Genomic DNA, 17,985 nt, shown 5'->3' with positions numbered 1-17,985 from the left:
AATCCCTGGCACAAATCATGGAAATGCAATACTAAAATTGTTTGTTGAATCATTTATGAATTGGGCTTTCAGTTTTAGTTTGCAAATAAGTTATAGTTTTTTGTTGATGTTCTTTTTCAGTCTGCTGTTTCAGCTGGAAAACAGCCTTTGAGAAACTGAACTGATATATAATCCAGAAAACAGAGTGAATGAAGGAATTTTTTTTTTTTAAGGAACTCCCTTTGCTAATACAGGGTGCTTTGTTTTTTGTTGTTGGTAAGGGATTTACATATGGATGATGAGAAACTAAATGATGACAAACTTTTACTTTATTTTCACCATTCTGAGTTTTCACCCCATCTTTATGCTAAACATGTAGAAAAGGCAAAGACAATACAGTGCCTTATGAAACCACTAAGAAAAATGAGTTGCAGACACCTCTGCCAGGAGACTCAAATGAATGCCTAGGATCTAACGGATAAATGTGGCTACTAAAAATAATTTACAATCTTGTGTTTGTTCTAAGATGTGAAATTCTGAAGATTTGTTGCTACAAACTAACGTGAAAGTTCAGTGGAACGTAACTGCGTGCTACCACCTTGTGCATGTAGTCGTCACACATGCAGAAATACACAACACGAGGGGAAATTCTGCTGTCTTGAGAAACAGTATTTTAGAGGACAGCTGATTGCCCAAACTCCTCACATGAAAGTTATAAACATGAAGAAATATCAAATAACAGAGAGGTGCATTTCTTTCTTAAGTCTTTTGTCTGAAATTGCTATTTTTCGTCATCTAACGAGAGAGGAGCTTGGAGACAGATAAAAGCAACATGAAGACTCATTTCTCATTAGCCGGAGCAGGAGTGCACAGTCTTACCTGATCTGTCCTCGCACCAGTGGTCTATTTTTTGTCCTGTTCATATTTGAGTCAAACGGAACCTCAAAGAACTGTAAGAAGAAAAAAAAAAGAAAAAAAAAAAAAAAAAAGAGGAAGAATCAAAATTAAAGGATGCCGGAAAGCATGCCATGCGTGGAATGTACTGTCTGCATCTGCAGGTGCTTTAATCTCTATTTTTGAAGGTTCAGAAATACAATGAAAATGGCAAACTCCTTTTACTGAGCTTTGGTAAGTCTGCATTAATGCTTTTGGCATCCCCTTAGAAAGAAAATCACCTGGAGGACAAAAATAGTTGTGCAAGTCCCCAGAAGTTAATCATTTGAAGTAGAATTTGATTCCAAGCTCTGTTCTCAACAGGTTTGACACCCCTTTTATACATAAACAATTCTATGTACACATACATACAGCCCTGCCCTCAGTTTTATAGTAATACAAACAGCCCTTGCATATGTTGTGCTTCTGGTATTTAAAAGACAAACACAACATTTTTTTTCAAGATCATCTAACTTCTGAGAACCTATAACCCACCCCAAAATCAATCAACTCTTGTAAAATGCTACCGAAACTGCGCTGCTCATCTAGTTATATCAGCAGGGAATGAACACACCATATGGGGTTATTTAACGTCACAACCCAATTTGACTTTATCCACCGCCTATGGGAAAATGCAGGCGGCACTATCTTCACGCCAGGAATTCCTGCAGGCTTTTGTACGATCTGTTTTATAGAGAGTGTGACTGAAAAAGCTGAACAGACTTTGCCATACAGCAAACTGTAAAGCCATTTAGTTTTATGTGCACAGACTAATAATAAAAATAATAAGTATGTATTTATTTATAAAAAGAGTAGTATGCATTTACAGAAAGAATATTTTCTACTGACGTTATGTCTGAGGTTTTGGGGTAGGATCTCAATTATGGTGAATACTTAGGAAAAGTACCATAACAAATCATCATTTCAAACAATCAGGCTCAGTATAGTCAAACTGCAGACAGATTTAAGGTGACTATGTGATAAACGACTGTATGATAAAATCTATGTTATTCCAGCAAGCTGATGTAACCTTTTACACAACAGAAGACAAAATTAAGAAACATCTTCATTTTGACAGTGCCACATTACTGGCCTTGCTACTTAAAGGGGCTGCATTCCCAGGTGACTGCCAGCAGGCAGGGACCTCACCAGAGCCCTACGGGTGCATATCAGGGGAAAGACGCTTCATTTACAGGCACACAGAGAACACAGGAACCCCCTTTCCCATCCGTTACTTTGAGGAAATAACTATACAACACTTTGTGAACCTCTGCTGCTGCTCCTGTGTATTGCAAGTGTGCAGGGATTGGATAGCCATGAATCATCCCGCCTAACACAGTCCACAATATTCCTTACTTGTGGTGACATTTTTAACCTCAGGTTGAACCATCTTCCAAACAGTTTTAACCATTCCTGGGAATGAGGTTATGAGACAAGCCTGCATGCATACAAGTGAGAGCGAGTGTGTACACGTGCTCAAGCCCACATGCCAGAGCTACCCTGCTCACACAGAACCAGTTAACAGTACGTGCTGAAGCCCAGACACTTGGCCAGGGGCATCTTCTTCATGTTTTGCCATGCTTGTGAAACCGTCCAAACCTGGGAAAGAAGGAGACTCAGGCAGGCGGCAGAAAAGACAGGGGAGAAGATGAAGGAAGCAGCAGAGCCAGCAAGGGTGGCACTGGCTAGGGGACCCCAAACCTGCACTCCCCTCCCCCAGCCAGCAGCTGTGAAACCCCCTGGAAAAGCAGCTGCCTCGTCCCCCTGAGTGGCTGGCCAACACAAATTAATGGATAATTACTGTTAACTCAGCTGGAGCCTGTGCTGCATATTCCAGTCCTCAGTTTGTCTGTGATGGATCCAAAAACCAGCACGGTTCTGCAGAGGAGGAATCCTGCATTTGTCGATTTGTGTGAAAGGCTGCAGATTAAATGCTCAAAAGTTAAGAAATATAAAAGCGTAGGAATTGAAATCATCAATGCAGCTCTTCATTACCAGTTCACATCCAATTCACTAATATTTCCTGCCTCTGTCTGTGTGGTGGAGCTGGCTGAGGCTTTACAGCCTTTAGAAGGTTTGTTCTTGGTCAGTCTCCATCCGGAGCAGTTGGATGGAGCAGCTGAACCCAGTCGCGACTCTCAAAGCCTTCCAATTTTATCAGGGATGTTACTGAAGCAAACTCAGCTGCTCAGCCATGAGCTACTCACGTGGAAGAAGAAGGTACTTCAGGAAGAAAAAGGGTTAGTTTATACGTCTGTCACTTTGCCAGAGCGTTCTGGTACGGAACCAGGCAAGTCATTTATTTATTTATTTGTAGACAGGCGGCTAATAGGTGATTTCTCATCCTCTGCAGCACTAACAGTCACTACCAGCTATGGCCAAAGTCGGTGGAGACCCTGGTTTAGAAGAAAAGCACAGAGAAGTCTGTGGGGCACCTACAAGACCCAACACACGGAGCCCCAGCAGCTCACTTTGGAGGGACAGGTCAGATCTGCACGGCTCCAACACTGCCCTTGAAGTGTTGGAAACTTCACAAAGAACCTTGATAGGAAACCGCAACGAGTACCTTTGGAGAAGGGAAAGCACCCGTTTGGATCTGAAAGCAGTGATTGCTTCTGACAGCTCAGCATTTTGCTAATGGCTTGTTTCACTGTTATATTTCACAGACAATTATGTTAAATGAAGAAAAAATGTCATTTGACATAGGACTGGTAGAGCAATACAAGGGGAAAATTCTATACAGCCAAATTGTTTTCTCCTGAAAATATTTTGGTCTATGCTCAGTTTTCCTTTTTTTTTCTTTAAAATACACAATTTTTATTTATATCTGCAAAATCTGACTGCTGCAAGCTTACTTACATTTTAAACTTTTGCATGTGAGGAGCTTCTGGCTCATTTGAGAGTATTTAAGCTTATGGCTAAAGATATTCTGTCTGTGATGGATGAAAACAAAATAATGTGCAAGTTTTAAACTCAATGTGTCTCAAACATCAAATGACTGAAATGAGGAACAGTTGGACACTCAACACTTGAAAGAATTTAAACTTACACAGTTATCAGTATAACCTGACAATACCATAATCAATGTATGAAATATTTCCATATATTCAATATAGTAGTTAACCCCTGACTAGAACATAAATTTTGAACAAGAAGCTTCTCGGCTGAGTTCAGTAGTCAAAAAATGTCATTGTTGTATACAGACACGGTTGCTCCTGAAATTAAGGTTACTGCATGACTTCGGTCTGAACTTTTTTGCTTTTTAAAATCTGACAATCTGAATAATCTGTTACTATCAACTGTACGCACGAAACTACATATCCAGTTGAACCACAGTTAAAAAAAAATCCTTTTATTTGCAATGCCCCAGATTCTTTCACTGGACTAGTTGCTATTACATGTCAGCAAGATGCCATTTATCAAACTTTTCCCATTTTACTCCCAGATGTTCAACAAAATTCTCTCTCCACTTGAAATTATTTTCCCCTGATATTCTAGAAAAAATGAAAAAAATGTGCATCTCAAATATCATTCCATAGGAATGAAAGGGTGAACTCAAACATACTATCTCATGCCAGGCCAGCACAGTACAGCCTGTTTTAGCAAACAGTAAATTCAGTAAGATGAATCCTGGATAAATAAATATTTTAGAAGCACTCAAGAGGCTTTTTCCTCAGGAAGTCTGAATGCATCAGTTCAGCCGGACAAGGCAGAATATTCTCTGCCCTAGGTTTGTGGGAAGGTAGCCACCAAAAGGGCAGACAGAGGGTTAAATCTACAGCATCTGAAAATCCCTGAGTGACAAAACTTGGCAATGGCTTTTAAGACCCTAACCTAAATTTTAATCAGTATGCATGAACATTTAAAACTTGATGATGGAAAAAAATAAATCAGGGCAGCCAGTACTTTGTGGTTTGTTTCTCTGGCAGGCTCATCAGACTCTTTGTGTAGATCTCATCTAGTTAATATACAGTAATTATATCTTAAACAGCTAACAGTTCTCAGATTAGCTGTCACATTACAGCTTATAGCTATTTACACACTTTTTTTTTTCTTTTTCCTTCAGCTTCTTCATACTGGTTTCCACTTTCTTTTTAAGTGAAACATTAAAGGACATTTAATTTCTTCAAGCTACCTAAGCCAAGATTCCCAAAGCATCACCTTGCAGATGCACATGGCATTACACTACGCTTGCACTCCAAGGGCTAAACATGATATGGGAAGATCGAGAGAGTGGCCCGTGCCTTTACAGGATGCTCTTTCCGTATCATCCGTTAAACACTGACATCATCCATCAAGTTTTCAAAGACAGTGACCTGACTATTTGCAGTTAATTAAACCAAGCGGAGCGGATGGAAAGCCCTGAGCACGTGCTGCCTTTGCCTTCCGTGGTCACTCCTGCGGAACACATTCTGACTCCTGAATTATGACACTTCAATATCGTTACTCCTGTTCACACAAAAAACGCAAATAAAGTGCATTAAGAGGAACAACATGTCATATAGTTTATCAAACGGATCACCCACACTTTGGCTAGTACACGGCTCTCACTGCTTTGGATTTAGAGTGCAGCAAGCACCAGCCTGGCCCCTGTCCAGGACCAGCTCTAATCTGTGACACATGGTGGAAACAGCAGCGGCTGAAATAGGCAACTGGGCTTCCACATATTGACATAACATTTTACTCTAATGCTAAACGCATATTTACATCAGATAATCCCATCAGTCTAAAGATGGAGTAGAACCCTGCTATTAAAAGACAATTTAATTCAAGGCAATTTAGAGGTCTTCCTGTTGCAAACACACCCCTCTATCTGAGCAGGCTTCCACATGTTCTTGGGCAGCAGAACTGCCCTCTGGATGTAGGTACTTCTCTCCAAAGACTCTCTGAAGAACAGTTTAGGTGAATCTATGTCACTAAAGAGCAAATTAGAAGATGAGGCTGTTGCCAAAAAGCAGTCACCTCCTCCTGCACTGAAGTGCTGCTGGTCTCCAAAATCCTCTGTGGTGGAGATAAGCTACAGGGATGGATGGGTGTGAGTGGCAGCCAAAGCCTCTCCTCAGCTAAAATCTATTGCTACAGACCCAAAGAAACATTTTTAACACATTGCAAAAAATGAGCAGTACAACTGGACTCCCTACTTGAGCACTTCACTGAATGTCTACAGCCAGTGGTCAAACTGGGCTATCTAGGGCAAGCCTTGCAAATATTGGTCTTGTTGAATGAGATGCTTCTGGGGTTCTCTGATTTCCCCGGTGCTACAAAGCTCCGATCCTCTTTGGTTTTCTTTGGTATTGCCAAAGAGCAAGCAGTTAAGCAGAAACATCACTGCAGTACACACTGGAAACCAAAAAGGCACATGAATCGGGGAGGAGCGCGTGGACCAAAACTAGGTGGAGAGCACAGGGCTGAACACAGTCCAGATACCTGGAGGATAACCTGAGGTTTCCTGGGAAGGTGACATCCAGAAAGTCATTCCTCACAGCTGGCCACGTGGCCTGTAAATGCATCAGGTTTTAGCACTAACCTTTCATGTAAAGTATCCTGATTTTCTCATGTGCTCAAAGGAAAGTTGCTCTAAGCAGCACTGGAAAACCATCAGACTACAAAGAGACGAGTTTCTTCCTTAGTCAGTGCTCTTCCCCTCCATATTACCCAATTATTTCTACTCCTCATGTTTTCAGTGATTTATCTTACATTGTGATAAAGTAATATATAATTACATAAAAGGAGAAGAAAAACATAACATATAATTTATGGTAAATAAGATCAAAGACAAGGTTATTATTATAGGTTTTCTTCTGGTTTTCTTTCAATCACTTTTATATGAAAACAACAAAGAATAATTAAAGTATATTACAAAGGTCTTTTTATTCAATTGTACACAGATGTGATTAAAAAAAAAAGCAAAGGGAAGGATTTTCAAAAGCACTCATGTACTGATCTAACACTCTTCTCACTGAAGTCAATGGCAGTTTGACTTCAATGAGAGGAGAGACAGACCAACACGGAGTGATTCCGAAAATCCCACCCTAATTGTACAAACAAGGGAAGGCTTTAGAGATTGCTGGCTTGGAGATTGTATATTTGAGACTCATAAAGGGCACACAGCTCCTGTTTGTCTTCAAGATATGAAAATAAAGCAAGGCAAATATTTTAAGGATTAGAAATAGCTTTTTTTTTTTTTTTTTTTTTTTGAAGGCAGTATCTGAAAACTCTCTGGCTCTGCAGTTCCCACTCTAGGTATAGATCTGCTTTAATATTTTCCATTTCAAAGAGGATTCTAATTAAAAACGAGATTGATGCAAGCCTGAACAATGTTACTTACAGATAGAGAAGGGCAGCTAAACCCCAAACTGTCATGTCCCAGCGAAGCCAAGAAAGGTCTGCTAGGTAAAGCAGCTGACAGAGTTTAATTTTTATTATTTTTTTTTTAAAGCTTACACTAAAGACACATTCTTCTTATCAGCCACTGTTTAGAAGCCCATTGCTGCGTGCAGGGAAGAGAACAGGATGTAACTGCAAAGAAAACGTTGATACTTGTCACTTTAGAAATATATTTTCAGGATGGAGCATGCAAAGACTCACAGACTTCAATTAGCACTGATTTGTCCCTTCAGGTTAATGACCTGCTGTGCGGGCTCCACTTTGAAGTGCTTAAGAGATGACACGTTGCTATTTCTTTGACCACTTTCAAGTGTGTGATTTTTCTAAGGATCCTCAGAGACATCCACTACCCTCAAAACTGAGATTTTTTAAATTTTTTTTTTTTTTTTAAGGCATTTCATTGCACTGAAGTGCGCTCCGCTGGCAGCAGCGCCCACAGCCCCTGGCACACTGCTCTGTGTTTGTTTTCAGCTCATTCAAATCCTTTTAGTGGGTCTGACCAACAAAACAAGCAGTCATTAAACTCCTGCAGCTTAGTGGCCTCTCCAGCAGCACTTTGGTCAAACAATATCCTTTGGTGATATCAGAAGTACCATTACATGGAGCTTGAAAAACACATGACTGTTAACACTCAGGAGTGTCAAAGTGACACGGTCGGAATACCAAGTGGCTGGTGCCCACTGCTCCATCTGCAGAGGTCCTGTCACGATGACGAGCGGTCGGGATGGAGGTGAGGATGATGGAAACATCCTGAAACAGGACGTCTGGAACTGCTGAAGCACAGCTGGATGAACCAGGGGGTGGAAGGAAAGACCCTGGGTATGCAGGTGTGTGTCTGAGCATGCTGCAGTAAGCAAGGAATTAATGAAGTAGGAAAAGATAATTAAGGACTATATGCAATCATCAGTTGTATGAATAATTATGAATGAAATAATTGGGCATTTGCTCCAAACTAGCTACTTTAGCCCTGCATACAACACTTTTCTTGTCTTCACCTTTGAATCAAATTTGCTAGCACCAATGCATTAAAAAAAAAAAAAAAAAAAAAAAAAACAAAAAACTTCTTTAATCTCCTTTTTTTTTTTTTTTTTTTTTTTCCTTTTCTTTTCCAGTGTACCTGATATCCAAGACTTGAAATGGGAGAAAAAGTGTGAATCTCCTGTTTTGGTAAACAGGAAACAGGTTGGGTGACCACCGATGAGTCCAGCTCTCCCCACTGATATTGTATTTGCTAAGAAGATATTGTAACAAAAATGAAATAATAATAATAATAATAAAAAAAAAACAGGCCCTTCTTTTATAAGCTGTTCAATCTTGAAAACTGCTGACATCGTGAGCCACCTAAATAGAACATTCCCGAGGCCTCACGGAGGTCAGCCACAGCTTCAGGGGAAATGCAGGCTGGATACCACAAACAGGCTTATGCCATCCACCTTGGAGAAACAGCTTTCACAGGAAGAAATACTGGTTTCTGGTCCACTGCCAAAGTCTTCTAGTAATATTAAATATTTACCACCAGCAAGTCCATTTTATTTAGCACACAATTAATGCATCCACAAACAAAGCTCCTCACTCCAAGCCTTCCTCCAGCTCTGCTTCCAGGAGGGCACTGACCCATCAATGCCTTTGAGCTCCTTGAACCAAAGGGAGCAATCTCCAAAGTGCAGGACATACTGCACGGAATGCTTTCCCATCCTTTTCTTCTGGACATGGACTTTGTCACCATTGGGCTCTTTCTTTTAATCTTAAAATGAAAATTAGTACAAAATGTGTTTCAGGTTGGATAAACACCTTGTGTTCTTCCCTTGCGCTGACCCAACCAACTGCACTCACAAAATGACCTGATCTGGGCAAAAAATAACTAATTTTCCTCTAGATCTTTTCATTTTTCTGATCTGTGTCACTGGATCAGGTCATCCTGGACATGAAAACAGGAAAGGGAAAGGGTGAAGCTGTGACTCGGCTCCCACCACCGAGCTGGTGCATTACCCCAAGACAGAAGCAGCAACACAACGGGGTGTCTCCCATTTAGGGTTAAACTGTTCTCTCGGTCCAGGATCGTGGAGATAAGGCAGTGAAGCAACATTCAGCTCTATTCATTGTGTTGCTCTGGAATAAAAAAGGAAAACTTAACCCACCCACAAACACTTCAACAACTGGACTCTGATCACCCCAGATCTGTCACCTATCCACGCAGGATTTATTGCAGGTTTTTAATGATGAATTATAAGTAGATGTCAGATGCAGAGGTACATGCTTTCAGCTCTTCAGTAACTATTTCATTTCTGTGTATTTTAAGGACAATTATTAGAGTTGAAGAAAAATACCACCTTTATACCTACCAAAATACACTCTGAATCATTTTGCAAAGCCATTTTCTCAAAGAGATTCTTTTGCATTAAATCATATTTGTCACGATGCCAGCATGACATGAGTGCAACTTATAATTTAAAAACAAACAAAACTTCAAATAACAATCTCTTCGCTGAAGATAGGAATTGCACAAGGTTTAAGTTACTATATGTCCTAAAATACACCAGGCTAGGTCCTCTGGACACAGTGCAGCTGCTTTGAGCAATACTGCAGATAAAATCCGATACTGAAGATGGCTCAGACAAATTCCTGTGGTGGAATAAAGTTGTTACTCAGGAACTCTTGGGGAAGTATTTCTGTTGTTCAACGCACATGTTTAAGTCAAGCAGGAGATCCAGAGTCAATCGGGAGATGTGCGTCTCCTCCAGATGACAAGTGAGAGCAAACAGAGGCAGGAGCTGGTCTGATTGAGACGCAAAACCTTTATTTCTCTCTAGGAACTACAGAGGGATCCAGAGCTCCTGCCTTCAGCCAGGGCAGCTGTAAAAGGGACAGGTAACAAGCCAGCCCTCTAGACTATCACCATCAGCTGCTTTTCAGTCCCCTGGGACTACTAGAGAGCTATAAAATAAAGCAGCCTGGCTGCTGCTCTATTCTTGCCCAGGAGATTAAAGCAAAGAAGTGGAAAGGTGAGATTTAAATCACTACCACACGTCTTCTGGCTCCAACCCATGTGTCCAGGATCCAGGCCATTTTAATCAGCTTTTTATAATTTGTCACTGAAATGATAAAAATACTAATCCACTGCAATGTGCTTCCTGCCAGGCACCCGAATATTAATTCATAAACATTTCTCTTATATCACACGGAGATGTGTTCGCTTTAACTGCTTATGGCTGACATGTCCTGCTAGCAATGCTTTCTTTTTTTTTTTTACAAGACAGACAAAAGTAGCACTGTACATAAAGCAGCAGGCTTGCCTGCTTTTGTCTATGGAAAGGTGATTTATGTAGTTGCATACAGATAAATTACTTATTAAAAACATATTTTAGTTTTGAGAATAAATTAACTTTTTTACATGAAGTTACTGGCACCTGTGAAAAATAATTCGCTTTGGTTCATTTGTAGTTGGCAAAGGAAAAATCTACCACTCCTTCTGGCCAAAATATTTAAAAAAGCCAAAACAAACTCAAACCACAACAAAACCAAACCCCCAAAAAACACAAGAAATGAAATCTGGGAACACTGCAATATAGCCAATAAAAAAGCCTTAATGTGAATAACGGTGTAAAGTGGCACCAGGGTTCCCTGACAAGCCTCAGAAAGACAGTATGATAACAGAGCCCAACTGTCACAGAACTGACCTGCTGGACTTACCCACAGCTCAAACCTCTTAATATTAATAAAATCATTCCTCAATAGGTATTCCTTTAAAGTATTAAAGAGTCAATATCAGGAAGAGTTTCAAGTCACAGTTTTACATATGTCACATTTAGAGAATCTACGGAGCCTATAGGAGAAAGTTTACAAGCATCCTCTTTACAATAAAATTTAAAAACAACTTTTTCCTGTTGTTCAGATGTCTGAAAAAAAGAGCAAGAAATCTCTGTGGGGAATTTAATGATTTACACTTTGCTGGCAAGAGAACAGCCTCGTCACTTTCCTCCAACATGCGCTCTCACTGCCAGAAGGAGTCTCATTTCTAATATTCTAAAGAGCTTTAAATGTTAAGAGATAATATCAAAGGCACCTTGATGAGTACAATTTTGGAAATTCATTTGTATAACACTAGCTTTTTTTTTTTTTAAATCTTGGCAAAAAAAGAAATTAAGAGAAATCACTCTTCTCTCTCCCATCTGTACAGAACTTGACAGAAAGCTGTCACTATCCTAAGAATATATTTTTATTTTCTTATTAATTGCCACAGACTACAAAGGAAAGGTACATCTCTGCTGAGGAATGTCACAGTTACAAAACTCCCCAAAAGTCCACAGCTAAAGATGAAGACACACTTCTGTGAACAGTGGGTTTCAACCAAGCAGACCACATCTGTGACACTTTCAAGGTATTCTCTCCTCCTTCTTCAGTTATCACAGATTAAAAGCCATGGAAGAGTTGCTCACAAAACTGTCTGACATTTCGGGTCAAGCCTAAGGATTTTACCCATAGTAAATTAGTTTTGGTAAAGTATCTCTCTTCATTCAAACACGATTTTATGCAGAATGTGTAGATCTGACAAACACAGTAACAGGGTAGAATATAATGACAGATATCCAAGGTATATTCAATCACTTAGCACCAGTTTTGCAGGTAAAATCCAGGAACTATCTACTTCTTTCATTTTTAAAAGCATAATGCACAAACTGGGACCATTAACTGAGGATGGCCATCGTTATTCTCTTCAGCTAAGGGTTGGATGACAAAACTATAGACTGAGAAGTCAAGTTACAAAGACATCTCAAACCAATCATTAGGTCTCAGCTTTCATTCCCTTTGTTAAGAATGAAAGTGAAGCATGAGTCTCCCGATGACCCATTAGAAAGCACAAACGCCCAAACCTGTTGCAGGGGCATCACACCATCCATCTTTCTAAAGCTGTCAAGAAATGTTTGTCATTCCAATACTGCTTGCATCTCCCAAATGCTAAGATAACACACCCATCAATCTCAGATAGAGTTTAAAGAGGAGTTGAAAAATAAATAGTTCTGAGTCATGTTACTAAGAGGGATTCCACACACTATTAATTTTAGCTTAGAAACCAATGAAGACACCAAATCAGCACTACCTCCCCTGCTTTTTAAGGTATAATGACCTATTCGCTTACTTAAATTTATTTATTTTGTGACAGTGATCCTTTCAAATGCTTTAGAAGTTTAAACAACAATCATTTCAGTCCTGGCTTCTGGGAACAAGAAAAGTTTGGCCAAAAGGAGGTCAAAGATACAGCTAGGACATCATGATTCTCTCTATTTTAGTAGGTCACTCTTAAAATAAAAGAACAATAATAAGAAACATAATGGCATATAAGCAAAACTTGTCCTAAGCACTGCATGAGCATCAATATGACGGAATAAACTGGTGCTTTCCACCCAAAACCTGGGGCACCCTTCATCCCCTTCAACACAGCTGAAGCTTCTTGCTCACAAGTGCCACCAGCTCTGGCCACACTTCTCTACATCAAAGCACTAATTGAGTAATGTGAGTGTGCAAAACTGCACAATCCTTCTTTAAAAAGGTTATTAAAGCACAAACTCGCTGCCCACCCAAGGCGCTCAACACTCCCACCCAACTCCTGGAGCTCGTGCAATGGATATTACCTCAACCTAGCACTGAACTTGCAGGAGCTTTTTAATATTGACATGGAAATGCCACTCTTGTCAGATTTGTCTTCCAGGTACCTCAAATGTCACCTTTGTTTGCTAAGTGCTAGTCCAATATGAAGTTTTCTCAGTATCTATGGGGAAAAAAAATCATAAGCAACTCTGCACCTCAGTGCCCTAATTTCCCCTGGGTGCCAGTATCCATCTGAGAGCTTTTTGGGAACTATTTAAAACTTCTTTCTGTCTGTGCCAGCCCAGGGATCCCGAAGCTTTGACTACATAGGTCTCTCTAAAGCTGGAGAGTTGGGTCTAGTGCTTTACACAACCACAAGGAAAAAAGAATAAAAAAAAAATCTGGATTCAACAGGAGTTCACTGAGTGTCTTCATGCAAAGGGTTAAAACCAGACTCTGCATCACAGGAGTTTTTGGCATTGTGTTCATTTTCCATGGAACTAAATCCAGAGAGATGAAAAGTCTTTCTCTGATAATGGAAGTGCATTACAGTATTGAGCATTAGATCAAAAACTGAACATAGTTATTCAGGAAAGTAGGAATATATCATGAGAAGACAGAAGACTGGAAGTCCAGTGTCAAGGTCTTACCCATCAGAGCAGGCTATCATGACTGGCAAGCGTAAGATAAAACGAAGAATTTAATTTGCTTGTCCCAGAGCCCAGATCAGTATATGATGCCACTCGCCCCAGTTTATCTATGAATAAGCATAAGAAAACCCCCCCAAAAGCCCCCTCCCCTCTCAAGGAAGGATTGTACGATCAAATCAGTCACTGTCATGGAAACTCTTAAAATATTAATAATAAAATAATCATTATGAACTGGAACTAAAATGAACATTGTAGTATTTCTATGATAAAGAAAATAAAATGCTGAAACATCTACTTTTGAGCCAGATTTCAAATTCCTCAGTTAGGAAAGTGTGTGTATATGCCTGAGAAACACTAACCTTGAAATTCTAAAACCAAGCTTGCACAAAAAAATTATTTTTCCAAAAGTACCTATAAAAGACATTCCTGAAGAATAAAATTCTGCTTTATAGTTCACATCCTACTAAAATTCAAATGAATTTCCCTAGGCAGGCAAGTCCTTATATGTATACCTCCACTTAATTACACTGCAGTTCCTGTGTAGACAAGTCCCAAGATGCTCTTACATGATAATCAGTAAACATGAAGTGGTGAAATGAATTGTAACATTTAGTAATGCTTCTTACGAACTAAGATTTATAGAGGAAGTATGAAATAAAACTAAAAAGAGCAAATGGTTACCATGTCTGCATGTTTGAAAAAAACCCAAAAGATACAGATATGAAAATAGCCATTGAAAATGATGAATAGCTGGGCACAGGCATCATACCAAAACCTCTGCTGCAGATGGTAATGCTCAGCCCACCTACTTATTTAATCCATGTAATAGGAGTATTAAAATTAGAAAGAAATCTAATTACATTTTACAATTAATTTAAACACTGAACACATCATGAAAATAACTGGCAGAATTGTACTATTTAGTAAATAAAATTTTCTGCTTAGTTCTACACTTTAGCACTTGTTTAAACTAAGTGATGAAAAGTTCAGGTGTAACTCCCAATTGCACTACGTTAAAAAAACCAAACCAAACCAAAACAGAAAAAAATCCACTTTTGCAAAACAATCATCTGTTCATGGCTGCAGACACTGCACAAGTTCAAATACCTCAAATTGTGCTCCCAGAAAACAAAAAAACCCACCACCAACAAAAAAGAATAAAACCATTTTAATCAGGCAAAAGAAACTTTGAACACAAGTGCCTTGTTCCAGCAAAACGCAGCTGGGCATCCAACTCCTTTCCACACCTTGCTAGATTCTCTCTATACACAGGCTCATACAAATAGAAGTTTAAAATACATTTTCTACACTAAAACGTACACAAAACAGGTTTGGAAGATTGCACAATAGGGTTTATAAGCACTTCATTTACACACACACGTATGCATTGACTGTATCAATATTTCTAGCTTGGCAGTTCACTCCCCCAGTCTCTGTGGATTTTCTCTGTTGGGTTTCACCAGCGATATTTCCTCTGAATTTCCACATTTCCAGATGCTTTGCTCCTACAGCCTTGATGGAGAACAGTTGTGCCTATTAGCAGACAAGCTGCTGACAACTAAACTGAGCTTCTAAAAGCTGGCAGAGAGATAATCTGGCACCGAGATCTGATAAATTAAGAGAGAAGAGGCACGGTGGCCTGCAAATGCTGAGAAGTCAGAGGAAAACCCAGTCAAGTCCTGAGCTTTTCTCCTGAGGATGCTTCTCATCTCGTTCCAGAGTACTTCAGTCAAATCAAGGAAAAACCGTGTCTTAGTCAACCATCCTGTTGCCCAGCACCACTCAGTTCTTAACAGACATAGCCTTCTATTAAAAAAAGGAAAGAAAATATTTATCCATGCAGTTATAGTATCTTAAATAAATTATATTTACAAATATATTTAAAATAAATATATTTTAAAAGGTTTGTTTCTCCTGCTTAATTGTTTAAAATATGATGAAGACAAAAAACCCTTGTTCTTTTGTTTTGCTGTCACAAAATCTCGCCTTTCCTTCCCACAAACAAGTAGTGACGTATAATCATCTTTATTTTACAAAAGATACTATTTTTTGGGGGGAGGGGGGAGGAAAAAAGGCAAATGCATCTGGGAATGCAGGAGATGTTTATTCCCACCTTCTCTGAAGCACTCTGAACACCTAACATGGGTATTTCTGCTGTCACCAAGTCGTGGTACTAAAGGACATCAGAGAACAAGTCAAAGCAAGTATGAAGCAGCAAGAGCTCAACACATCTCCACCTCAGCCCCTGGGCTTCCATCTCAGTTCTCGCACGGTTTTGCACGCCGTGCACAGCACATGGTGAGGGATTTGCAGAAATGTCCCAGCTGGGGCTTGCCTTCGCATCCAGGGGAAAAAAAGTAATCCCACCACGCACCCCCAGTTTATGTTTTCTTAATCTCATGGCCACCTATGTCTAAGGTAACACCAGAGATTACAGGGAGCTTCAGTTTTATCTCAATATAAACTTGCTGGGGCAGGTCAGTGCAAGCGGTGCAGGCACACCAGGAGCTCGTCCTGGTCTGGCCCCAGCAAGGACAAGTTCAGGCAACATCGTGCTTAATCTATCCCAGCAGTAATGTCATCGCGACTTCCCGAAGGATGAGCCGTACCAGCGCTTCCCAGTGCTGTGCCAGACCAGACAGTGGTTTTATTCAGACAGTGATTTCTCCTTTAGACAGCACTGGAATCCTTCCAGGGTAGATAAAATCTGAATTTTTCCATGCAAAGAACTAAAATACTCATCAAATATATAAAGCCTCATTTATATTCTTATACTCCTCAGGCATTCAGTTTTGGCCACTGTTGAGAGACAGGATTTCTTTGTTTTGACCCCGAATGACTTTCCCAAAGCATCTTACAGGTGGAGGGGATTCCCTCCCTCTCCTGCTGCTGCCCTCCCACCCACTCCTTAATTAAAGATGCTAAGGTCTAACAGAAACCACATTACAGATTAAAAGTGGACCATGATGCAAGAAAAATAAGTATGTGGACAGGTTTGGGAAAACAGACCATTATTTGTGTTCATTTAGAAGCTTTAAATTGTTTTAAAATAGATAGCAAGAAGGATTATTGCAATTTAACAATAAAGAAGAGGACAAAAGCACAAGGAAATGTATTTTTCACTTCTGAAGTGACGCCAGGGACCGGGGATCGCTTTAGGAACGCAACTAATTAAAACAATCTTTTATAAAGTAACAGGGAAAATGGAAACGCTTTTTAAGCAGAATTATCCCAGTTTAAAGGACCGACAGAGCCAGGGCCAGCTCCCTTGTTTTGACTGTGAGCACAAGGGGACAGACATCCAGGCAGCATCAAACAGCCGAGCTGCTTCCGCGCTCAGGTTCATCCAAATACCTTTGCCATGAACTCATCCAACAGACATTTATCAGCTAAAAGAAGAATATGCAAACCTAAGGGGTTGTATGTAGGAGTTTTTCCCTTCATAAAGAGTCCTGAAACTTTCAGTCCAGAAGGTCTTAGATTATCACGCCATAGCCAGACGAGTACAAAGCATCCTTGATGTCTAGACCAAATGAAAAGATTAGCGGGTCTGCTCCCATACTGATTACACCAGGCTCATACTATTTTTCCAGCGGATGCTTTCATAATTAAATATCAAGTAACAGGAGGCACTTTAACATTTATGTCACCCTCACCTATGAAAATAATAAAAAGTTTATTTGCATTGAGAACTATAAAGTATTAAAAATCATTCCATGGCTGTAACAGCAACCCTGTCAAGCTGTAAAGAGAAATCTAGATTTTAGTGAACAGGGTCCCTTGGGAATGCCGTATATCGGCAAAGCAGAACAGCAATCACATTATGCTCATAACTAATATGGACAAAGTGGAATGAGTAATAAAAGTCAACAAAAATCAACTTTCACTCTGATTAGCGATCACAGACTAATAGGCTTCAATTGCAATTGAAAATTAGGGGGCACCATCAATCACTTGGGTCTCTCCAAATAGCAGCCGCTGCATCTGCCAAGGAGGCACCAGGGCTACCTTCAGAAAAGGATTTTTACTCTGAGCTTTGCCAGGGTCTAAGGTTTCTTGAATATAGTAGTTGTGTTAATCTGAAAGAAGCATAAACATGAGAAAGGGCCTCAAGGGCAGGTTCTCCAATCTCTCTATTTTTTACCAAGTTAACAGACTTGGTCCAGGCAGGTCTATCAACTCTTCAGGATGAAGAAAGGTAACACATTTTAGCTGGTTTGAATAGCAATTGCTCTGCAAAATGCAAATATATTGCATTTTAAATTCAGACAGAGCCATTCATAGGAAGAAACTCAAAACACATGAATTCCAAAGGGAATGAGTATTTAGTAGAGAAATAAATAGACAACTAATGGATCTATTAAACAACGTTTATATTTTTTGGTAATTTAATCAAAATACAAGACAACAGGCTAGGCTTTTATGGGCACTTTTTGTTTTAAACAGCTGG

General features: G+C 39.7%; 1 protein-coding gene across 1 annotated transcript in view; it reads right to left on the bottom strand.

The window, feature by feature from the left end:
* COX10 (cytochrome c oxidase assembly factor heme A:farnesyltransferase COX10) overlaps positions 1 to 17,985 on the bottom strand; it is a gene marked incomplete at its 5' end in the record, with an annotated part of 103,073 nt that overhangs the window by 31,371 nt on the left and 53,717 nt on the right. Inside the window, one exon of the mRNA XM_010166241.1 lies at positions 859 to 929. Within this exon, the coding sequence (XP_010164543.1) occupies positions 859 to 929 (71 nt within the window). The remainder of the gene's footprint in view (positions 1 to 858; positions 930 to 17,985) is intronic.

Source organism: Antrostomus carolinensis, unplaced genomic scaffold, assembly GCF_000700745.2.
Source record: "Antrostomus carolinensis isolate BGI_N321 unplaced genomic scaffold, ASM70074v2 scaffold5084, whole genome shotgun sequence".
Lineage (NCBI taxonomy): Eukaryota > Metazoa > Chordata > Aves > Caprimulgiformes > Caprimulgidae > Antrostomus > Antrostomus carolinensis.
The sequence above is the reverse complement of the archived record's forward strand: the minus strand, read 5'-3'. Positions and strand labels throughout refer to the sequence as shown.